This window comes from Lepidochelys kempii, chromosome 6, assembly GCF_965140285.1.
Source record: "Lepidochelys kempii isolate rLepKem1 chromosome 6, rLepKem1.hap1, whole genome shotgun sequence".
Lineage (NCBI taxonomy): Eukaryota > Metazoa > Chordata > Testudines > Cheloniidae > Lepidochelys > Lepidochelys kempii.
Genome location: NC_136385.1, coordinates 49,544,095 through 49,569,468, shown reverse-complemented (window position 1 = coordinate 49,569,468; position 25,374 = coordinate 49,544,095). Strand labels below are relative to the sequence as shown.

At 38.1% G+C, this 25,374-nt stretch overlaps 2 protein-coding genes across 2 annotated transcripts in view; one reads left to right on the top strand and one right to left on the bottom strand.

Moving 5' to 3' along the window:
• The window catches only part of ZDHHC13 (zDHHC palmitoyltransferase 13), a 25,376-nt gene extending 13,133 nt beyond the window's left edge, over positions 1-12,243 (top strand). The window contains exons 11-17 of the mRNA XM_073347857.2: positions 1,953-2,080; positions 3,139-3,201; positions 3,585-3,678; positions 4,574-4,657; positions 6,496-6,653; positions 8,113-8,210; positions 8,987-12,243. Of these exons, the coding sequence (XP_073203958.1) occupies positions 1,953-2,080; positions 3,139-3,201; positions 3,585-3,678; positions 4,574-4,657; positions 6,496-6,653; positions 8,113-8,210; positions 8,987-9,125 (764 nt within the window). The 3' untranslated portion in view covers positions 9,126-12,243. The remainder of the gene's footprint in view (positions 1-1,952; positions 2,081-3,138; positions 3,202-3,584; positions 3,679-4,573; positions 4,658-6,495; positions 6,654-8,112; positions 8,211-8,986) is intronic.
• On the bottom strand, positions 10,912-25,374 carry CSRP3 (cysteine and glycine rich protein 3). Its single transcript, XM_073350328.2, has 5 exons — positions 25,263-25,374; positions 14,676-14,844; positions 13,122-13,254; positions 12,118-12,211; positions 10,912-11,061 (listed from the first exon to the last, which is right to left on the bottom strand). Exons 1-5 carry the CDS (start codon positions 25,372-25,374, stop codon positions 10,988-10,990), a joined length of 582 nt encoding a protein of 193 aa, XP_073206429.2. The 3' UTR covers positions 10,912-10,987.

Here is a 25,374-nt window from a genome sequence, read left to right as displayed (position 1 = left end):
CTTTGTGTGTGGTACATGGTTTTTCTTTAACATACTTCAGTTCTTATAACAGGCTATGGATTGATAGTATGTGTAAAGCGATGTACAAGTGTTGCACTCACTATCCTGTATTCTGCTTTGTTGTTACACAGAGGGCTTTATCTTTTTAGTTTTGTAAAACATTTCCATTAAAACAGAAGGCCTGTAAGGAGATATTTGTAACTGAAAATAACTTCTGTATTAAACCAGCAATAATATATTCCTATATTAAATAGCATTACATTTTAAATTACTTCATTCCTTAAGTGGCATTTTCTTTTGTACTATTTCTAATGAGATCTCCTTAATATGATTATCAGGATTAATTTCTGTGGTGGGTATATTCCAGCTGAGAATGCATGTATATATTTGTGTCACTTGTAAGTAAGTTATTTGTTGTTACTGCAGTGTGTAAATATGGAATTTGAGTTTCTGATTGTACTTAAAAAACTTAAGTTTAAATTATTTATGTCAGTTCAATCCTGTGTTTCTGGACTTTAAAATTAAAACTTTTAACTGGTCGTACATTAGAAATAGTGAACAAAATTAACACAGAAAGCCCTGACCAGTACTGGAGAAGTGGTGGGCAAGTACGTCCCATTCCTTTTGTTCCCCCATCCTCCTATGTGTGCACATAATTCCTTTCTGGGAGTGCCCACAGATCCATGAGTGTGGTATAAATGTTTTGATTGATAGAGCCAAACTCTTTGGACGTACTTATACATGTTTGCTGAACCTTTCCCATACACTTTACTGAACTCCCAGCCATTATGTTCTGGATTTGCTCCCCCAAATCTACAGAAATGGTTGCAGAGTATTAACAATATCCACAAGGAAGTACAGTACCATATGGGCCCACAAGAGAATGTCCTGCAGTTGCATCATGACTAAACATGATATGACCTATGGAAGAGATTACATCTTAAAACACAAAATATCAATATTTGTTAGAGTAACATTTTTGGTTTTAGCCATTGAGTTACCTCATTGTATTTGTAATATGCAAGAGAGAACAACTATGAGTTAAAAGTGCACCGTGCAGTACCTAGAAGATATCAGTTTTAACTTGGTGTGATTTGTTTAGGTGCCCTTCTCTGCCCCTCCCCCGAACCGCTGTATAAAAGCTTATAATAGAGGGGTGTAAAAATTCTGTATATAATACACATATATCTTCCTTTATATAAAAGCTTTACACCTGTTAGTGTAACAGTAGTGCAGCAAATCTTTCTCTCTCGCTCTCTCTCACAATACTATACCTAAAACCTGTGTACCTATCTGTATATTTTGTACAGTATATATTTACTTGTAAATATTATTAAATTGGTCAGTCATGGGGTAGAAATAGAAAAAGATCAAATACGAGATCAGATCAGGAGTAGTTCTAGTCCAGGATCTTGAGTTGTAACAGAATGCTGATAGAATTTTCTTTTTCCATCTATAAATTCTTTCCTTTTCAGGGTGATTGGTGGTAGAATTATTGTCAGTTGGCCTGTGACATCCTCCACTAGTGGATGTCGTCTTAGCACATGTTCATTCTTACTGTCATTCCTTATATGCAATATTCCTTACTGGTGGAGAAGGGATGTGATTCACCTTCACGTTCCAGGGTATAGTCAAAGGCAGGAATCTGAACTCTGTAGAGGAGGAAAAGAGAGATCTTTGGTCCTGAATTTGGCTTGTAAGTTCTAACTAGTGATAGTAAATCTCTAGATCTACACTGGAAAAAAACAGTAAAGCCCTTGCTGTGTGAGAGCCTATGGAGTACAAAGAGTGATGTAATACAAAAAGTGGAGTCCATCCTTTTTTGTTATTAGTGAAATACTTATAAAATTACAACGATGCAATGCAAGTTAATTTTAAAGTATAATAATTGTTTGTAAGAACAAAATGTTGTTGATAAATTTATGTAAAACAATATTCCTTAACCTGAATGCTACATTTAGCAGACACAATTTTCCAGATCCCCTTCATCCTCAGTGTGGTGGGTCTTCTCTACTATTTCTACAAAACATGGAGAACTGATCCTGGATACATTAAGATTTCCGAAGAAGAAAGAAGAAAGGTATTTTATCTCCATAAAACAACTTAAAATATACCACAGTATAATCTGTGTTCATTTGTTTTTTTTTCTGTGATTTTATACTTAAACAGTGAACAGTAATATTTCCTTTAGTCTTCAGAGATTTATTTTAACACTTAGTACCATAAGTGGCAGCTAATACTTATCTATTTTTATATATTATAAATTATTTCTCTTATCACTGCTTTCTTAAAAAAATAACTTCCTCTCTGCGTCATCTCACATACATGTAATTATCTGTTGAAGTTTGAGATGCAGCTGAATTCTACACTGGTTTCACCCCATAAAATGCCATTGGTGTTGTCTGTAGTATAAATTTAATAGAGAACTTGGCCCACAAACTGTGACTGTCTCATGTGGTTTCCATATGTTTATAGTGCATTATGCATGTTTGTGTTTCTAAGTGATATTGATGCTCAGCGCTAGGGGTGCTGTAAGTTTTGTTAAGAGCATTTTCATGATCTTCTTGTTGAACATTATGGAAACTTGGGAAAAGTAATGGGGCAACTGTTGCCCCTGTGTACTAAATGCAATTGGGTAAGAAGTTGCCATGCAATTAACAGGTAGCTTACTATGGTCTGCTTCATGGGCACTTGGGATTGTGGGGGGAACACCACATGTGGCAGCCTGTGCCCTCATTATCGTCAGAAGTACTACTAACTGCTTGAGAGGTACTTCTTAAAAATTGAGAATGTTTCTAATATATATTATATTAATTGTTTTAACTATTCTGGACACTACTTCACAAAAAAAGGAAAATAAAAAAACAACGTCCTGCATGGATGGGGTACTAGAGGACTAAATCAGATAGGTCTCTTTCATATTTGCATTTCCTTGAATCTGTGTACCTTTCTTTGTCTACTCCAGGAGATAGTTTAGCTTCATCTCAGTGTAAATATTTTGATTGCATACTTTTAATAATAATACTTGACACTTGAGGAGGACTCATCATCGTGTTAGTATTTAAGAAGCCCCTGGTCTTCCTGATACCCCTGGAAAAATTAGATAAATAGAATTGTAAAATAACTTGTGTCTTTCAGAATATTGTTACTCTTGCAGAAGCTGGCCACTTGGATTTCAGAACATTTTGCACATCATGTCTTGTAAGTGAGGTTTTTATTTCATGTTTATTACTCCTTTTTTGATGCACAGGGTGTTATGTGCAAAGTTCTCTGAATAAGAGGACTATAATTTTGTTCTTATCCTTTGGGTCTGACTTCAGTATTACTTGTCACATGAGTGAGGACTGCAGGCTCTGTGCCTTTAACCTTAATTTCAAATAATCCTTTAAACTACTATAGATAGGTTTAGTTGACCTATAAAAGGAAAAATGCATAATTGTGTCATTTAAATTATGTTGAAACATTAAGTCTGTAATGGGAACTGCATTTTTTAATTATTTTTTAAATGTAGAGCAAAAATAAGTGGTTTACATGATTTATACATGTAATGAATGACTGCATTTTTCCCTTTCACTTTCAACTAGGTAAAAAAGCCTTTAAGATCCATGCATTGCATTGCTTGCAACTCATGTACTGCTAAATATGACCAACATTGTTTGTGGATTGGACAATGTATAGGTGAGTTTGTTTATTTTAGCATACTTAGAAACACCTTGTGCTAATCTCCTGAAAGACAGCACCTAATATCACAATCTAGTTAACTTCTGTGATTGATAGATGAATGGGTATTGACATTGACAGCCAGTGAGAGCTGTATCCAGCCCTTCTCCTTTGTTGTGTGGTCTCTGAAGTGAAGCTATTAAGGTGAGGGAGCTAAAATGGTTCCTTGGGGCTCTGAGCACTATCATTAGGGAGGAAATGGAGAAAAAAATAGACAAGCTTGGATTGTTATGGACCTTTAAAGCTTCAGGACTGTCTTTTTAAAGCATATGTTTAGGTAAATCAAACTTTACTTGTAAACTGGGAAGGTAAATATTTAGAATTTCCACTGCACTGTCTGAGGTATACAAAGTTATTTGTTAGACTGAAGTAATTCTGATGTAAAGCTTTGAACACATTTATAATCAAGATTGAAAGAGAGATTATAGTTTGTGTGATACGATACACAAAATAGTCCACTTTGTCTTTTACATGTGAGTTCATAATGCAGAAGAACACAGAGCTCAGATAGCTAAATTCAATAGCAGTAGTACAGATTTACTGTTTTATAATGAGGTGATTATCTTGAGCTAGAGCAGAGCTGGGGTTGCTAGTTAAAGCTAGCTGCAAATACAGACTAAATACTTGTCACCTTTCTCATCAGTTCCATTGATGTAACTGGGATTACTAGCGTGAGAAAGTTGGGAAGGAATTAGGTCAAGCTGTGGTAACATTTACTGAGCATGGTGGAAGGGATAGTCAGAACTTTCTTTGAATGATGTTGGATATCTTTCTACTTATGTTAATTTTGGGAAAATACTAATGGTATTAAGATACACAATAAAAAGTATTTTCTTCATCCTCCCAAAAACAGGTGTTGGCAACCATTATTATTTCATCTTGTTTCTGCTCTTCCTAACTATGGTGGGAGTCTGGATGGTATATGGAACTCTTCTCTGTACGTATTCATACATTTCATTTTAATTTCATTTTCAAGGAGCTATTGCATACTTTCTTCATTTTCTAGCATTTCATATATTGTCGTTTTGTGGCTCAATCCTGATCTTGATTGTGCAGGAACTATCATTGTAACTCTTTAACAAAAATATCAGCATATCTGAAATCACAAACAAGCTTTTGGTTTCATTTTTGTCTTGTATTAATAACAGTTAAAAATTATATCTTTTTTTAAAGGTATTGCTATAGAGATCTGCATTTTTAGGAAATGTGACATCATAAGAGAAGTGGAGGTTATACTAGAAACAAAATTCAAGAGGCGTAAGGAATAAAAGCGTGTGTACTCTAGTGGTCTTGTACTCTTCTGCCTGCAGTAGAAAATGTGGTCCTGAATATATTATCACAGACACTTACTGATCTTATGGTTATTGAGAAAAGTCTGTGTTAAAGACTGGTGCCAAGAGTATCTTTAAAAATGTAGTGATAGTTTCAAAGAAAGGGCAAATTATTTTCCTGCAGCTGTTGCTCCCAGGAAGCATCCTGCATCCATTTCATACACAGCCACTTTCCTGAGAGATGTGATTTGTGGATTCAATTTACAGTATTGACATCTTTGGTTAAAAAAATAAAGCTGGTAAATTATGAAACATGTTTCATCTCCTTGGAGCTCACAAGTTCTATGATTGGTGGATTCAGAAATTTTTTAATGCACTAAAAGCCCTTACGGTGTGACCTCCTGTGTGTGAACTGCGATATTAACATCCAAACAAAGGATAAAAATCCAAACAAGGAGTTGGCCTTTGTGTTCTGCGTAACGTTATATGAAAATGAGAGGAGTACTAACATATAGGGAAGTAAAGTGGGTATATGACAATGTAAGAAATGAGGCCTGATCTTGAATTCTTATCCTGCACCTCAGTGAGAGCCTTGAGTGTGCAAGAATGTAGGGTTCTCCTAAAGTAAAAATTGCATTTGATCCAAAACCAGGGATGGCTCTTAGCTGTCTAAATCCTAAAACTAACTTAAATCTAAGATTTCAGTGGGATTTAAGCATGTGCTTAAAGTTAAGTACGTAATTGTTTTGCTGATTTGGAGCTTAAAAAACAAACTTGCCTAGTTTTGTTAGATTTTTATATGTAAAAGCACGTAACCCAGGCTGTAGATGTCTCAAAGACTTAAAAAAATCCACTTCATATCTCTGTAACTTTGGGTGAAGCACTGCTTAGGCCCTTGGCATTGATTGAATATGTTCTCCATTAACTTCATTTTTTATTCCCTTGGATTTATAAATGCAAACAAAAAGGTGACTGTCATAAACTATAGATGCTTTTAATTATTATTTAAACCCACAATTTCAAGTAATACTAACCCAGTGAAGTAGTAGTCATTGCCTTGTAGTATCATCATTTAATTTTATAAAAACTCTTAGGTCCATCCAATGCACAGGGTACCCATTCCATGAAATAAAAATGCACATTAATAACAATACAATAAAGGTCTGTTTATCCCATCTTGACAGACTGATCTTCACATGTCGTTATGATGATGTTTCTAGGACAGGAGCTTCAATTCTTCAGTTTAAATTGGCTCACTGGGAGGTATCCTGAATAAGTGGACCATACTACTGTAGGATATTGCATAGTGTGTAATAAATTAACTTGATACTAATTGTAATTTGTTAAATATGTAACTGCATCTGTATTGTTTTTGTAAGTGATAACATACTAGAAGTCTTGTTTCTAGAGTTAGTAATGTCAGGTTCCATGCTAGGATGTCTTAATCTGTTCTTAGGTAGTTCATTAATTTTTTTTAGTAAAGGCTCACTTTACTCATTCTCAGATTGGTCAGAACATTGTGCAACAACTTACCAGCAAGATGGAGCGTGGACTTACTTTACACAGATAGTGTCTTGTTCTCCATGGGTTTTGTACATTTTTACACTAGTGTGTTTTCATACTTCCTGGGCTTCGTTGATGCTAATTATTCAGCTTTATCAGGTACTTTTTTGCTTCATTTATATGCTTTTCTTGAGGACTTCTGAATTTTAAAAATTTCCTTGGCAGATTGGTCTTATCAAAGGCCTTATGTTGCACCAACCTTCCTAGGCCCATCAGTACCAAGCTTCAGTGATGTGCAAGGCTGACCCACAGCTTAAACCCCCAGGGCTGAGCCTTTGGTTCCATGGCTAGTTGTGCAGAAATCACTTCAGATTTTCAGTCTGAAAAGATTCTCAAAATCAAAACCTTGTAACAGAAGTCTGCTGTTTATAGTTTTTTCTCTTTTTTTATGCGAATCAAAAATATTTAGGGAAATTGTTAAGAAATAAAGTAGTTTTTGGAGGAAAAGATTCTAAGTGACACATAGAACTGGTGTCAATTTCTAAAAATATTGTATGGTTGATCATTTTGCCTAGTAGTGTAATTAGTGCTGAAAGTGAGAAATGTGTGTTTTAGCTCAGCAGTGCTTCGTTAATCCATTTAAAATCCAATTAGGATAAAAATATATGACCCTGGCTCTACCCTGATTAGGAGTATCAAGCAATTTTTTTAAAAAACCTTGCTTTTCAAAGATTCATAACTTGGCTTCCTATACAGAATTGTTCCAGGCTGGTACTTATCCAAAAAAATGATTTTTTTTTATCAGTGTTCAGAAAACTAGGGTCTGCTGTATACACATTTGCATATGTTAAAGAAATTTATAGAGCTAAGATTATTTTTTTAATGAGCTTTCTAGGTTTCTTCAGAAACCACTGATCTGTATGTGTTTAAAAATAGATTAGACTATATTAAAGGATATTAAAATTTTTTGACACTGTGGAAAAATATTTGGAAACATCCAGAATATTTACAATCAACTTCTCTGCTGTGCACACGGTAGCTTGTCAACATATATGACTTCTAGAATTATATTTGTTGAGCTTGCCCAGCAGCCGGACAATAATTCTTAAATATCTCTGTGACCTAACATTTAATGTTACACAACAGAAAAGGCAATGGGAAATTATAGGCAAAAATACTTAAATGGAAAGATGTCAGACAACAAATGCAGTTGAGGAAATTTGAAAACTAAGGCTCAGACTCAGTCCTCTTCTTGCTCTCTTGTGCCAAAGTATTACTGCACATTGTTCTTGCAAGGAGATGGCTTCAATGGTGTAATAGGTCTTTTCCCATCTCTGTATTCTGAGTGGTAATTTCATGCATTTTCACCTCTGCAAATATCTAGGCACAATGACCCAATTAAGGATGAGTTCTCAGTTTTGGCACTGATACTCCCAACTTCTTGGTTTCTATCACAGCCTTAGTTGCATGTTTATAAATAACTTGGACTCTAGTTTCTTTATTGTGTTAAATATGCAGAAAAAAAATAATTAAATTATTCGGTGTCTCCATTATTTTAACTGCTTTAACATATCCACATTTCAACTGTCTCCTTCCCTCCACCACACTCACCTTAAAGATTGCATTTCTGGGCTTGACCTCACATGAGAGACTACACCTCCTAATACAAAGCAAGTGTTCTAAGCATGCTGTTTCTCTAAGGAAAACTCCATACAAGTAAGTATTTTTGGTAAGAGAATTATTTTTAAGGAAATGGGATTAATCATCTTTAATTATAAAATGTTTAACTATTTTGTATGTGCCAAAGAAAAGGTAGTTTACTAGGTGTATGCTGAATATGCCTCTTCTTCTGAGTTATGCAAAGGGGATGGAATCTGATCCACACCAGGGGGCTCTCCAGTAAGGGAGATAAGGAGTGATTTCAATGGGTGAAGAGCCAGAATAGTCAGCTACTGTGGAACCCTTCTGTACAGCCTTGGGTGCAGGGAGGAGATATAGCCAAAGTATCTGATTCTCCGCAGCTGACGGACACTCTTTGGGGATTGTTGCCCACTGTTTATAGGTTAAAGAAATCCCATGGGGGCTCTAACCTGCCCCATGGCCAAGCGGAGAATCAGGGTGTCGTAACCATCTACTGTAAAACTTGGCATAACAGAGAATCTGGCCCTCAAGGGTTTCTGTTGAAGTAGAAATCTTTACTTTCTCACTATCTTTGTGCTAGTGGCTGTGATTTCAGATCAACCCTAATATTTCTAATTAGCACTTACTGAATTCTCCTTTTTTTACATTTAAGTGTAATATGGGCTGGAAAGAGTCTATGAAAATATAATAGATAAGGCTATTTAGGGGGAAAATATGTTTGTTTTTCTATTTCTTCTGCAAGAGCTCTCCTTGTCAGCTTTGTGCTTAAAATGCTCTTTAGTGTACCATATTTTCTGTGTCGGCCCTCTTCTTTTGTTAAGTTTATTAATAGATATTTCTCTGACTTCCAGTCACGGATGCTTCCAGAACCTTGCAGACTTTTTTCAGTGCAGTTGCTTTGGTATGTTCAAGCCCAACATAGTCGACTGGACTAAACAATATACTCTAACATTTCATCCAGCAAAAGGTAAAAACGTTCACTCTGTATGAAGAAAAGCAACATCAAATTCTTAGAGCTGAGCTGAAAGCTAAATAAAACTGGATATTCTTTATATTGTTTGCAAGTTATTCTGAAACTCTCTTGCCTTAATTTTTTATATTCTTACTATTGTTTAAATAGTAAAGTTAAATGATCATAAATTACAGCAAAACAGAAGTGAAAGAATTGCTGCAGTGGTATGTACTTTCAACTGAAACAATTTGAAATTTCATATAACTGAGATGTCACTCAAAATATATTTTTATGAGAGATTTTTATACAGCACTCCAGAATTTTTATTTAATACCTCTTGATTAATTTTTCAGATTCATATGTCTACAAAGAACACATTTGTTAAGGGAAATAAAATATTTTTAACATTTTTGAATTGGCTATTTCAAAAGGTTTTTAATACTAGTTTGTATTTTGGTAACTTATTTGTCTTTATACTATGTAAATCTGTACAGAATCACTGTTTAGACTTACTGTTTGCCTTCACATTAAATAAATTAGCTTTCATGCTTATATTTATTTATTTTATTTTAAATATTCAGGGAAAGTATGAAACTTATATTTAAAAATCATTAAACGTAACAGCAGCAAAGGCTGATCTTGCTACTTTAAACATCTAACAAGAATTGATCATAAGACTAAATCTTGCACTCATTTACACCAGTGACACTTGGAAAAGGATAACTCAGTCTCTAGTAGGTACATGACCAAAACCTAATGGTACAGGCATAAGATTGTTTCACATTATTTCAGGCCACAAGCATAGGGCTGCCATAGTCCCAAGTGATATACTTGTGTCCTTGATAAATTTAAAGGAATTAATACTGTATTTGGAGAATATATATTGTGATGTGAGTCACTTTTCAGAGACGTCAAATGTACTTCACACAGCATGAGCCCACTGTATCCTACTGGGAGGTTTATGTTGCAGTAGAGAAGAACAAAAGTGACATTTTTGGAAATAGAGGAAAAAAGCCCAGATCGAGAGCAATAAGCTGAGGAGATTCAAAATATGATCTATTATGAGCAGTTTAGCAGTAAAATAGAATGAAATAAAACCAGAGAATTCTCACAGTTTCAATATAGGAATAGTTTGTTTAGCCTGGTGAACTAGATGAGCACATTGAGGGTTAAGAGTACAAAACAGGAGCAAAATAATGTAACCAGTCATAGCATAAAAGCAGTATCTACAGTTTATTGTATCTAGAGAAACCTACAGTGACAAAACTAGATTTAACATCCACTTTGATTTTACCATCTTGTATGAAAATATGACTTCCAATTCAAGAAGTCTGTCTTTTACTCCCTTTCTCTTTTACTCAGGAGGATGGAGCTGAAATTGTTAGCTATTGTGACAGATTAGAATGTGCCTTTAAAAAAAAATTTCCTCCCATACCATAGCACCACCATAACATCAGAATGTATTTCACTAAGGAATTAGGATAGACAATATGGACAAGATTCTGCTCTGTTGGAGTGGTAGAAATCCAAAACACCTTCCTATGGCCCCTTACCAAGGATAATAACCTCTTAGTAGCAAAGTCCACAGAGCTATTATAACCTCATTTTTTAACACGATAAGTAGTAGTGTAAGAAATACTATTGTTCACAACTAAGTTAGAATTTAGCAAAATATTAGGCTCTTTTTCAGTGTAGAATAAATCCATTTTATCAAAATGTATTTTCTAGCTACTGCAATAATTTCTTAAGAAATAAGCTTACAAATCACTCCAGTGAGGTCGGAGAAGCAGAAGTTATTTTAAAATGCCCTAGGTTCTTATCAATGCATCACTGTTTTACTTAGCAAACAATCAATCTGTGGCATCAACAGAAGTATGAAATGTGTCTGATATAGAAAGTTTCACTCTTTCTTCTCCACTTGAGTGAGGCCACCAAACCCAATTCCTTTAGGACCAAAATTCTTTGCATAGCAAACTGCAAAAGAAATGGAGAAAGAAGTTAGTAATTAATATTTTGAATATTTTTATGTATTTTAAGTAATACTAAAAAAACTCATTGGAAATCATAGTAAATTAAGTACAATGACTTGGAAGGCTGTAAGAATAAAATAAACATGGATTCTCTTTCTCAGGCACATCTACAACTCTGGCAATGCAACTTTATTCACTCTTGTTGCTTTTGAGATAGACAAACTTGTTAGCTCTGTCTGAGGTCCAGTCAAGCTCCTCTCAGAACAACTTTCAGTACTGTAAAATACTCAGGAAAAAAATAGGTTATAGATATTAGAGGCAATTCTAACTCACATGAATGCTTTTTTTTGCAGAGCATGTGGAATAAATATTAGGGCTGTGATTTTTAAAGGGGGCCTAAGGGAATTCCTCTCGAATTCTCCCGTAGGTGTCTTTGACAATCCCAACCTAGAACGTAGACATAAAAGGCTTTATACCCTTTTCAGACTATTTAAAGGTGGATTGACTCTGTGGACTTGCGTGATCTGAGAGAGAGAAATCCAAAGTAAATCCATTGTCTTCAATGCTGTTGGCATATTTGTGAAGGTCTTTGATTCCCAGTGTAACATTCCTTGGAAAGAATCTCAACTAAGACCATGATCCTATAATGAGAAGCTTGTGTGCAGACACCTGTGTCCTTGTGGAAACCCACTGAAATCAGTGAGGACCAGTTCAGATGCAGGGGTTTGCCCACATAAATCATTTTGCAGGATCAATGTGATTCTTAGTGGAGAGAGATCCCAAACTTTAGAAGACTTAATATTTATGATGGAAGATATAGAATAATTTGTTTTTTAAATTCACTCCCAATAAGCGATGAGACTGTGGTGTTGCTGTGGGACTGTACAAATTATAGATCTTTCTTTAAAGCAAAGAAAGGGGGTAAACTAAATCTACTTTCCCCCAAGTTCAGGTATCTAACAGATAGGTGGTGATGCCTACGCTTTGTCCGAGTAGAGCAGTCTTAGAAGAATATCTTCAACCATATGGCAGAAATATCTTATAAGTAGATTGTACTTACCTTTACAGTAGATTTCTCCATCCTTGTCTGTAACATTTGTAGATTCTAGGCTCTTTCCACAAACAGCACAACGGAAGCAAGTCTTATGCCAAGGCTAAGAAAGAAGGCAGAGCCAAGTAGCTAGTATAAAACTTTGACAAGCAACATATAAAGGGTTATAGCTTTATATTTTCTTTGGATGAAAAGGCTGAAATTATGTTTCATTAATTTTCATTTCATCTCAGTAACATGTTCCATTTTAGTCATAATAGGTCACTATGCTGATTTTTGTCATTGCACCCTATCCTAGTATGTGACTCCTAATGACCTTCTTACTAGCCGAAATGTCTCAGATGGTGGTCAGCGCTTGAATCAGACCCCGTGGGCTATACAGCAATTGCATGTTAGCCATTCCTTCAAACTTCAAGACTGCAGAGAATTTGCAGTGAATGATCCTAGAACAGCAGTTCCCAAACTAGGTCCACAAAGTGGTAGCAGGTGACATGACACTGGCTTCTCTTTTTTTTCCCACTACACAATCATTAAAAGCTTAAATAAACAAGCATGTACTGTGGCTGGCACAGGGATGTTAGGGAGAGGAGGTGGCCCCTGCAATAGTGAACAGTGACGAGGGGCCACCAAACCCAATTAAGATGTGGTTCATACCATGAAAAAGTTTAAGAACACTTATCCCAGAGAATGAGTTTGCAACCTGAGGATTGTGAACAGATTTCTTCAGAATCCCTTTCTTCAAGGGGAGCAGCTGCAGGGTGTGGGGGGGAAAGGTGTCTTAGGGCACGTCTACATGTACAGAGCTGCAGTCGGCGCAGCCGCATTGCTGCAGCATGTCTCGTGAAGATGCTCAATGCCAATGCCAGCATAATAAAACCGCCTTTGCGAATGGCAGAAGCTATGTCGGGGGAGGAAGCTCTCTCAATTTGGTATAGTTCAGCAAAACTTAAAACCAAACAATTTTAAAAGATCTTTTAAAATAATAGAATAAAAAACATGCAACAATCCCTTACTTTCCCTCCTCCCATTATTTTCTCTGCAGCATATACTGATTTGCCACAGCGGGGACACTTATCCACATCTCCAAACTTTTTGGCGAACTTTGAAGGGTTGGTAGGCGTAGAAGGGCGAGCAGGCTTTGGTGAGCTGACGGAAACATAGAGATTTTCAGTACATTTAAACATTGCTTGAAAAATCATGTTTCCATTCTCAAAATCTTCCTTCCAATTCAATATACTTTTTGGAAGGGTTACAGTATTAAGTCACGGGACATGAAGCTTGATGTGTAATACAAGAAAATAAAAAAATTCTACAGAAGTAAGTGCATTTTACAGTGCTAAGGAGCTATTGCTATGGCTAAGGTAGCAGATGACATTGCCTTGGTTTTAGTGAATAGCAGCTGGGCATAATATTACAGCTAGCCATAAGGATAGCAGTGGCCATGTGCACAAAAAAGACTGTATTTAACAGAAAGGAGAGGCAAAGGGGGAGTCTAATAAAAATATCTGTATTAAAGATATACTGAAAAATACAAAGCAGCAATATTCAGTGTTCTTTCTCTAATCAGCTAGCTGCTGGGATTTGTTAGTGAGAGGTTAATAAAAAGAGACAGGAATCTGAAATGCTGTCCTCTTTGTTCATTGTAAAGCATCAGCAAGTAGTTTTTGTTTGTTGCCTTCAAAAGGCCTATACTATGTCAAGGTCAGATGCAGAAATATAGGTTGAAACCATTTTTCTGAACTATCAGTCCAACCCAGTGTCAGTTCTTAGTCATTCATGGAGTGACCTTTGAATTCCTGGATTGTCAAACTGCAACATGTCACTAAGTCTACAGAAAGTTAAAAATTCCTGGTGTGACACTCTCAGTAATGAATGCACCTGTGACAAAGGAATACTGATAAAGATGCTCTCTAAGTTTGTACCTTCAGTATGGATATATTAGCTTCATTACAGTAATGCCAGAGGAAAATGTTGGAGTCCTTTAGAAATTTGCAGCTTTGAAAATCACAAAAAAATATTATAAAAGCGTAGTGACATAGGCAGTTATCTGCAGTCAGGATTCTGTTCCTCTGTTGAGTCATATATCCTCAAAATGGTATGTGACCCATGAGAGAGGATTTATAATGGATATTTTCCTGTAGAGAGAGGAAAGTTAACAGCACAGCGTACTGTGACTATTACTATATTAGTAAAATATAAGTACAATGTAGCCACTCAGAGGAAAATATATTTGATTCTATTGTTCTATGGTGAACATGATTGTGGCATTGTGCAACTACTAGCAAATTGTAGCTGTAGTGACTATCTAGGTCTGTGGTGATATGTAAAGCAAGGTTTTCTGTACCATAATTGCCTATTGGAATAGGAAAAAAATTAAAAAGAAAGCTTTCAAGAGACTGAACATTATTAAAAATTGGCAGAAATGACGAGACTCATGGAAGAAAAACCTATGATTGCGTTTATTGTGCCACTTATGTTAGATGTTGTTATGGAAACCTCATGAAGTGTCTGATAGATGGAGTATATACATTTTAAAAAAAGGTATAATCAATGAGATTTTAACTCACTGTTGCAGATCCAAGCCTAGATGTTCACCAGTATCTGTGCTGAGACACCCTGCCCCTTGTCCAAACCCAATACCTTTGGGACCATATTTTCTCCCATAACACGTTTTGCAATAGATTTCAGATTCGTGAGCTGCTACTGTAGTACTGTCCAGAGCTTTTCGGCAAGCCACTAAAAATAGAGAATAAAAGTGCATATAAAAATTTGTATTTACAAATCTGGGTATTAACATACCTCAGAATTATTGTAATACCAGTTATCATTTTGTTCTTGAAAATGGTTGATATAAATCAATATTATGCTCTCATCTGGAACACTGAGTTTATTTCTGGTAATCCAATCTAAAAAAGAATATAGCAGAAATAGGAAGAAAGGAGTTCTGATGTATAGCTATTACAGGGTAAATAAATGTTTACAAATTTGGATATGGGATAAAGTTACTCGGTGGTCTCTCACTGAAGTAATCAGTATGTATCTGCAAAAACAAATAAGGAAAGTTATAACCCTTTTAATATGCTCTCCATTGGATCCTGGAAAAACATGAAGCAGAAGATTAAGGGCTATATTTAACCTTTGATCTTTGTGCATAAACCTCTTTAGCATTAATGGAAGTTCCCTGCATAAAGGCAAATAACCTATAACACATACATCTGTTTGGAAGCCCTTAATCATGATTGAACTGAAATATTATGGGAATTCACTCAAGTGAAATTTCAGTTTTGGAGAAATCTGATTTCCTTTTGTTAGACGGGACAAAGATATGGGTTACTAATGTACACACTCCCTCCTTCTCCCCGCCCCAGTTTCTTATCCTTTAAAACTGTAAAAAAATTAATCAGCTGTCAGTTATAAGCACAAATATTAATATATTTGAAACTCAGCATTTACCAATATTTTGAGATTGTGCTCTTGTTTGTGATGCAGAAATGCCACTCAAGTCATGTTTGAGTCCCTGATAAGTAAAAATCATTTCCCGAGGATATCTAATTTATTGTTGAAATATCCAAGATGAACAGAATGTGTCATGAAAGGGAGTAAAGAGCCAGCTTAGTCACCACTGTAAATCTAACCCAATTTGGTACTAACCAAAAGTGTCTCTTGACTGCTCTATAGAAAGGAGTTGACCTAAGCCTTGTTCCTGGTATAGTAGTGACCGTAGTAGTAGTAGTAGCCATCCTGCCAGGCCTGAGCATAGAAGCCAAAGATTGAATGAGTCCCCCTCTTAACATTAGAAGAGGTCCCTCCTGGAAGTCAAGGCCAGCGCAGAGAAGCTTAAATGAATTTTTGGCATCGGCCTTCACTGCAGAGGAGGGGAGGGAGATTCTCATAGAGCCATTCTTTTTAGATGACAAATCCTGAGGAACTGTCCCAGATTGAGGTGTCGATAGAGGAGGTTTTGAACAAGTTGATAAACAGTAATAGGTCACCATGACCAGGTGGTATTCATCCAAGAATTCTGGAGGAACTCAGATATGAAATTGCAGAACTACTAACTGTGGCATGTAACCTATTGTTTAAATACCCCTGTACCAGATGATTGGTGGATAGCTAATGTGATGCCACCGTAGTGTCGATCCTCCAGTAAATGCAGACAAGCCCTTAGAATTGGAAAAAGTACAGAGATGGGTAAGAAAAATGATTATGGATATAGAGCAGCTTCCATATGAGGAGAGATTAAAAAGAATGGGACTGTGCAACTTGAAAAAGAGATGACTGATATGATAAAGGTCTATAAAATCATGAATAGTGAGGAGAAAGTGAAGAGGGAAGTGTTATTTACCTCTTATATCATGCACAAACCTGGGGCCACCCAATTAAATTAATAGGCAGCAGGTTTATAACAAACATAAGGAAGTGCTTCTTCATACAATGCATAATTAACCTGTGGAACTCATTGCGAGAGGAATGTTGTGAATGCCAAAAGTGTAATTGGGTTTTTAAAAGAATTAGATAAGTTCATGGATGATAGGTCCATCAATGGCTATTAGCCAGCATGGTCAGGGATGTAACCCCATGCTCTGAGTTTTCCTAAACCACTTGATTGCAAGAAGCTGGAACTGGATGATAAATTGTCCTGCTCTGTTCACATCCTCTGAAGCATCTGATACCAACCATTGTCAGAAGACAGGATACTGAGTTAGACAGACCATTGGTCTGACCCAGTATGGCCGTTCTTATGTCATTATCTCTGGAGCAGTATGCGCTGCATTTGGTGTACCTGTCCTATAGATAAATAGAGCAGTAAGCTAGAGAAGTTACCTCCTCTAAACTATCTGCTTCCTGGCTCTAAACATTTGGAGTCAAATGATCAGAGAGAAGGGGTGGGTGGTCCCTTTTGTGGGTGAAAAAAGGGACCTGATCACAGTGAGGCTCAGCTTGCAAGCTACATATTTACAACTACTCATGGATAATATTCCAATCAGAGTGCTGTCCAGAGAAATAATCCCACTCTGATTTTGCCAAATGTTTCAAACCCATTTGTTGGTATTAACTTTCAAGAAGAGCTTCTGGGTCCAACCCAGAAGACTGCTTACCTGGTGGTTGAAATAGGTATGGCTTTGGCAAAAATTGTATCACCACAGAAAATATTTGCAAAGATCTAAAACTTGATTACATTTGTGGTTTCCTGGCAATAATTAGAATTGCTGGTGCTATGCATTGGTATCATGTGTTGGATGAGATTCCACACAAGTTTTATCTCCAGAAAATTCTTCTGAAGACCTGGAATCACTCACCAGATGCAATGCAAAGTTATCAGTCATGAATCTTCTCTGAATGACCCTTAGATACTCACTATGAAAAAAAAGCCCATGGGGTGAAGACAAGATGGCCATGGGCCACGCTGAGAAAAAAGAAAGCATCAAACTTCTTGAGTGTACAGCTTGTGCTGCCTAGTTTTCTAAAATCTCCTCAGCTGTAACCTTCTGATTTACTTTGAATGCATCACTAGTGGCATTTCTGAATAGAAAGAAAAGAATAGCCAGAAATTGAAAGCTCCTCTCAGAAGCAGTGTAAGTAATAGCTAAGGCAGAGAAGAATCTGGTGCCTTTCAAGGCAAGTCACATAAGGGGTACACTGAAACAGGAAACAAGACCTTTGGTCATCCTCCTGATTCCCACCAGCCCAGAAGCTTGATTTTGGGACTTAATAGAGCTAGTCATGGAAACTCTAACGAACCATTAGAGAACACCAGACCTCATGAATAAGAGGTCCCTTTCTTATGAAGTGTAGTTCAGCAGGGATATCAGGACTGGAGGGGAGTTCCTGAGCAGTACTTAATTTATGCCAGGGCTTGCCAGGTCTGAGCCCCGGCACCTTTAGGCTTGGCAGTTCATAGCCCTTGCACCTCTGGGCTAGCCACGTCAGTTATGAAAGGAAAAAAATTGCACCAGCGAATTGCTTGAGCCCTGGAACCTCTTTCATTACAAATTAAGCACTACTTCTGGGTCATCAACTCCAGCCCCTTGCACGGAGGCAACCCATCATATAATCCCATTCATAAATTTATCAAGTTCCATTTTAAAACTAGTTAGGTAGTTTGATCCCACTATGCCTATTTGGGAGGCTGTTCCAGAATCTCACTCCTCTGATGGTTAGAAACCTTCTTCTAATTTCCAGCCTAAATTTGTTCATGGTCAATTTGTTCTTGTGACACCGTTGTCCTTTAGCTTAAATAGCTCTGATTGCTTCTGGAGTTTACTCCCCTGATGTATTTATAGAGAGCAATCATATCTCCTCTTAGCCTTCTTTTTGCTAGGCTGAGCAAGACAAGCTATTTTAGTCTCCTCTCATAAAATAGGATCTCCGTTCCCCTGTTCATCCTAAAAGCCCTTTTGTGCACCTGTTCCAGTTGGAATGTATCTTTCTTGAACATGGCCAACCAGAATTGTACACAGTATTCCAGATGAGGCTTTACCTCGGGTACTTGCCTTAATACTTGCCTATCTTTACTGGAAATACATTGCCTGATATAGCCTAGGATCACATTTGCCTATTTCACAGCTGCGTCACAGAGACTCATACACTGTGATCAGCTAATACACTTTGGTCTTTCTTTTCCTCAGTAATTTCCAACTTATGAGCCCGCACTTGCAGCAGAGATTCTTACTGGTCCCTATGTATATGACCTTATACTTTCTTGTATTACATTTATTCCCATTTCTATTACTCCAGTCCTCAAGGTTATCCAGTTTTTCCTGTGTCATCAACAAATTTCATTAGCACACTCCTACTTTTGTGCCTGATTCTTAATGAAAATATTAACTAAAGATTGGTCCCAAGACCAAGCCTCCTCCTAGCCCAACAGTTCTCCTTTCAACACAACCTGTTGTCATCTCCCCTCTAGCCAGTTCCTTATCTAGCTTACAGTTCTTGTACAAATCCCTATCTTCAGGTTAACTAATAATTTTGCAGGTGATACCATGTCAAATGTATTACTGAAAACCAGATCTACTGCATGTGCCTTGTCTAAAACATCAGTTATCTTGTCAAAGAAAGACATGAGGTTAGTCTGGTATGATCTACATTTGATAAACCCATGTTACATTTTATCCCATTTTCCATTTACCTCCACATCTTTAATTATTCTTTCCTTTGAAATTTGTTCTGCAGTCTTGTATTCTATTGAGGTCTAACTAATTGGTCTATAGTTGTCCAGATCACTTTTTCTCCCTTTCTTAAATATAGGTACTATATTTGCTATTCTCCAGTTGTATGGTACAACTACCGATTTTGATAGATTTATTAAAAATCCTTGTTACTGGACTTGCAATTTCATATGCCAATTCTTTCAGTATTCTGGGATGGAAATTATTCTGTCTTCCCATCACAACAGTAACTTGAGCAACACTAGAGTCATTTATATGCTTAAAGCACCCAGATAGAACTCAACCAGGAATTCTGTTCCTTTATCTTGCCATATTTCACATCTGGTGTGAGAGAAACAACAAGAATCTCAAATATCTGGTGATCTCAACTATACTAGAGTTTCTTTGGGGTGGTTTAGATAAGGTTCGACAACCAAGCACCAAAGAGAGATAGGTACCAGCTCTGTTCTTTATGCAAGGATATTATAAGGTTTAACTCCCTGCTAAATCTCTTGGAGATCTTTGAATGGAAGGTGCCATAGAAATGTCAGACATTGGTAATAGGATACAAATTTTTATCCTCTAGGTCACTAGTATAAATCTAGCCCAGACTGAAAGAGACTAGAAGTTAATAAGAGCTGACAGCTGTTAGTGGTCTAAGTTCAGTTCCCAGTGAATAGGCGTCCATGTTATAAAAAGCCCAAAGTACAACTACCACTAATTGGCACCACTCAGTGTCAGCAGAGTAGCCAAAAAGTGAACGGGCATTGAGAGTAGACTACCCTCTCATCCTAGAAGTTACCTCCCCAGGTGAGTCACTTTGGTGAGGCAGTTTGAGAAATGCTACACTGCGATTGCTTCTGCTGTCCCTGTCCTGTGGATAAATAGCTCTGGAAACTGAATTCCAGTATCAATCCAGAACCTTTCAATAGCATTAATACTATGAAAACCAAGCAGCAATAAAGTTTAGCAAATAGTGGCCATGTTTTTTCAGACGGGACTAGTAATTTTAGGTGCCTCAAACTTTTTTCTCGAGGGGGGGGAGCGGAACCCAAGCTGATACTTGGAAAGGCATGATTTTCAGAAAGTTCTGAGTACCTGTCTCATGTCTCAAATATGGCATGTGAAAATTGAGGCACCCACTTTTGAAAAATCTCTACCATTATGTGCAAAGCCCTTTCTCGGATGCCCTTTGGACAAGGGTGATCATCACTTCACCCCCTCCCCCACCTTAGTATGCTTGCAGGTTTGTCAAGACTACCATCTAATTTACACACTGACTATGTGACTTGAAGAAAAAGGTAGATTAGCTCAAGTGACTAGCACATAAAGATAAAGTGCTTAGTGAGTAAAGAAGAGCTGGGAGTTCAAACTCCAGAAAGGTTAGTTGGTTATTTTCAAACACTCCCTTTAATGAAAAGAAAAAGTTATGGATCAAACTGTGTCACTAGGGACCTGATCTAAAACTCATTGAAGTCAGTGGGAGTCTTTCCAGTAACTTCAGTGGCTTTTGGATCAGGCGCTAGTTGCTAATAGGCAGTACAGTGACAAAAATAGACAAAGCTATCCAGGAAAAAGAAACATATTTGCAATTATTTTTTTTAATTAATGCCAATAAAACTAGAAGCTTCTGTTAATTTGTGAACCTGATCACTCTTTGCTGAATTCTCATCTGTTCTGCAATGATAATTATGTTTACTGTGGGAGTTGAGGGATGATGGAAACTCCAGCAGCAGATAAAATGGTTCTATTTTTGGCACCATACGGATAGAGTATCTATGTACCACAACAGATGGAGCAAAAGCCCTTGAAGTGCTATTGTTGAAATAGCTCTGAGACCTGTCATCTGCTCAGAGACCGTTCATAAACCATCACTAAGTAGTTTCAGGTTTATAAAGCGAGATCCTGCCAAATATCCACCACAGCTGTGTTTTAAGTAAAATCCAAGAGGGAAACAAAGTATGTAAACAGCAGTCCACACAAGGGAGTATTATTTCACATTCTTCACAGGACAAATTGTACTCAGTGCAGGTAAGTGACACCTATAATTAAGGTTGCAGGACACTTCCCATTATAAGACCCTATTTTCATTTTCTGCCAAACTTTAACAGTTTGGGCTAAAATTTTCCATGCTGGGTTTGTGTGTCAGATTTATTACAGTTTAAGCTAAAACGGTTCATCTGTTTCTAATAATGAATTAGGGATAAATATTGTTTTTCCCCTATTCAAAATTTTTTTTTTTACAGTTGTTTTATTGAGACAGTCTTGTGCCTCCCTGTTTTGGAGCAGGGACGTGAAATTTGACATGGGTGTGGGGGAAGGGAGTGCCTTTTGCCATCCTGGTGAAAATGTGCCCAAACCTGGCCCAGTTATAAGCCTCTGAGAAAACGCCATTTGCATATGCTCAGTAGAGATTTGTTAGTTTGACAGCTAAATTCTCTGACGATTCCATGTGGACTGAACATGCACCATCCCTGTAGAACAACTGAGTGTGCTTCAGCCCAAGGCTGCAGGGATGGAGCAGGATTTTCCCTGCAGTTGCTCCTTCCAGCTACTGAAGGACTGCTATGGCACTGGGGGTCAGAACTGAGAGCAGAGAGGCAGTTTCTCCTGTGATCTCAGTGCTTCCACTGGGTCTGGTTCTGTGGAGAAAACAGGATGTGATCACGTAATTATGTAATTAAAGACTGTATCATAACACATAGGTAAAAGGAGGCTGAATGACGGTTCCACAGGACACCGTAATTCTGGCATTGCCTAACTCTCGAATGCTTGATTTTGCAACCCTAGTGTTCTTTTAACATAGCTGGTTTTGCTTGGATGTACTATGTAATGTGTTGGTTGAAATATTTCCCTATACTTGTACATCTCCAGTCAAGAAAAAAATGCCGTGTTGCCAGCGTTCCTGTCAATGTTTATGTACTAAAATATGGGTGCTACATCAAACCTAAGAAAGACAGCTATTGATACAATGAGGTAAACTATTATGACTAATGCAAAACCAAAAATTTACTGTTGGGCAGAGACCAAGCCTGAAGAATTTAAACTTCAAAGGAGATTGTCATAGCCTAAAAACAGGGCTATTATGGAAACTACTTTGCAGCCTTAATTATACTGGTTGCTACTACTCCATGCTATAATGACTTGCTTATAATAATGATATGTACACAATATCTGCTTCCATTTGTAGCGTTTGATTGGGTCTGTAATGAGATTTAAGTTTTAAAGGGGAAAAGATTTGCTATAAGAGATATGTTCTAGTCCTTTCAACTAACAATGTATGAAGAATAAAATGTGCCAATGTTTACATGATTGGGTTACATTTTCTATACTTGGTGCTTACCATCTTCAAAGGACTTTATAAACAAACTAATCACACTCGCCGTGAAGTAAGCATTGTAATTACATGTGGAGAAATAGAAGCAGGGAAGTTTAAGGTCAGTTTTTTCAAAAGTACCTTATCATTTTGATTATCTCAATTTTTGGTTGTCCAATTTGAGTCTGCTCAGCAGCCACAATTCCAGATGCAATCTATCAGAATTGCAGGTGCTCGGGACCTCTTAATATCAACCTTGAGATATCTCAAGCTGAACACCCAAAAACTGAGGCACACACAAACAGCCATTTTGGAAAATTTGGGCCTAAGGGATTTGGCCAAAGCTTCAGAAGGAATCATTGTTGGAGGCAGGATTCCAAATCCCAGCCTGACTCCTACACTGCTTTTCTTCATGTCTGTGCAATCTCTTATTTTACTTGGAAAGCCTGCCATGCCTGTCATGAGTGATGATGTGTGTCCTAGCACCCAGTACGGCCATAGAATATCACATGAAAGCGCACAAACATGATACTGACGCACCTACTCCAGGGCTGATCAGTATTACCCGGAACTAACTGTATCACCAGTCAGCATACCTCTCAGCTGATCAGTATTACCCGGAACTAACTGTATCACCAGTCAGCATACCTCTCAGCGGCCAATTGTTATAAGGACTATCTCTGACTTTTTTACCTAAACATGCTTCTGTCTCAGATGTTTACTGCAGTATCTAACTTATTAATATTTAAATTTGCTACCTCAGTGTGGGCCAAATTCCAAGTGGATGCATTAAAAAAATGTGACTCACAAATATACACATTGTGCCTGATCCTCCACTACTGTGCACTTTGTGTTGTCATTTACACTTGTGCAAACCACTACCCATCTAAAATTCTCTACTGCCACAGGTGGTGGGTGGAGATCAGGCCAGATATTTTCTGGCCAACCTATTCTCCACTCCCACGTTGGAGTTACCACTGTAAAGTTCCTGAATCTCAAGCCTGACTGCAAGGTAAATGCTATGACACTGCTGCCTCTTCCTCTTTTCACACCACCGCCTCCCTCCTGTAGGGGCAGCTGCTGCTGAGCTGATGTTTTCTCTCCCTGCATTCCCAGCTCCTCCACTTTCCCCTGCAGCTCTTAGATTGGTAGGTCCATGGAGAGGAAGAGCCCATTTCACAGAGCTGGCTGTAGGGAGTGAAAGAGGGAGCTCTGATGAGCATTGCATAGGGAAAGGAGCGGGCGGAAGGAGGACATGGCAGGGGAAGAGGCACTTTGAAGGTGTCTATACAGAAGGGGGGTAACTTTCAACTTCTGTTTGTGGGCCCGTCCAATTCCTGTCGGCATCACTGGACTCTCACGGCAGCCATCCCCTGCAATCGCCTATTAAGCAATGCCTTCTTGTGTGACTGGGTGAGTTTAAAAGAATTGGTGTTTGCAGTTATAGACCTGATTTTTCAATTTGAAACCTACTCCTTTGCATATTGTATCCTGTGATCAGTGGTAAAGACCCTTGGGGAAGCCCAGGGTCATGGTTCTCCCACATCCCAGTTTCCCTATAAAAGCACGCCATGCCTGTGTGGAAAGGGGGAGGCTAGAGGGTATTGCCCTCCTGTGCTGAAGGCAGTATTTAATTTGTGCTGGGGCTTGCCAGGGCTGAGCCCTAGCACCTCTAGGCTTGGCAGTTCATAGCCCTGGCACCTCTGGGCTGCTATGTCAGTTATGAAAGTAGAACAATTGCTTGAGCCCTAGCAGCTCTTTCATTGCTAGTTAAGCACTGGCGGAAGAGGTAGGAAGCTGGAGCAGCTGGACCCAATTACTAGGAGCTGCTACTAAGAGGTAAACTGACACAGCCCTTCATTTCCAAATGCAAAGGCTTTCTACCTGTAAGCAGTTTGGTTGTGATTTGTTTTCTGTTAGGAACCTTGCCTTTAGAGTAAGCACCCACATGAGCACCATACTGAAGAGACCCTTACTGGCTGTTGGCTCAGAGAACAAACTGATTGCTTCTCCAAAGGAGGGTCCTTCCCACTCACCCCCAGACTGACCAAACTGCTCTGATTTACAGCAGCTTTACCTGAGCTACCTGTGGCTTGCTCTGCAGTCTGGAGAAAGCCAGAACCTCTAGTTTTCAGTGCAATGGGGATTCCCCCTTCAGCCCCATATGTGGGATGCTCCCTATACTGGAAGTAGTATGCGGGGCAGCCTAGAGCTGCTCATGGTGGCCTTATGCTGCTCCTGCAGTGAGGGTGGGGATCTCTCCTGGCTTCTTGTGGCTCATGTAGGCCCTCTGTACAGCGCTGGAGCAGGGAAGTAGGGTGACCAGGTAACTTGTGACTGCTTTCCCCTTGGGGGTCTCCCCAAAATGAGGTGTATTGCTGATTAAGCTGGCTCAGGGTGAAATCAATCCTGCTGCCAGGGGATCGCTACAGTCCTCTACTCCATACCACTTAAATCCTCAGTGGTGTTAAGGGCCTCTGTCCAGGGCTATGTTTCACACCCACTGAACAAAAACGCTAAATGAATAACAAATTAGAGCAAGTCTTCTATTCTCTGGTTCTGAGCAGATATGACACTCAAGGAGCTTGTTGCTGCAGCACTAAGTTATTGGAATGAATCATGTTAAAATGAGAGTTAGACTGAGCCATGGAGATATTGCGAAGTTATAGCAATGTAGCTCAGCTTACTGCAGTGGAAGCATGTCTTGTGAAAACTCCTGCCATTGCACTGGATTTCCTCAGCATGATACACCGTCTTGTCACAAGCACCACATTTGGCGCCACCTCCCCAGTTCGGCAT

Bases quoted from the DNA above. Each gene is read 5' to 3' on its own strand.
- CSRP3 (XM_073350328.2), bottom strand. From the start codon at position 25,374: ATGCCGAACTGGGGAGGTGGCGCCAAATGTGGTGCTTGTGACAAGACG. The intron at 13,255-14,675 runs GTGAGTTAAAAT...TGTTTCCGTCAG, and splicing joins CTAGGCTTGGATCTGCAACA to CTCACCAAAGCCTGCTCGCC. The intron at 11,062-12,117 runs GTAAGTACAATC...TTTCTTTTGCAG, and splicing joins TGGAGAAATCTACTGTAAAG to TTTGCTATGCAAAGAATTTT.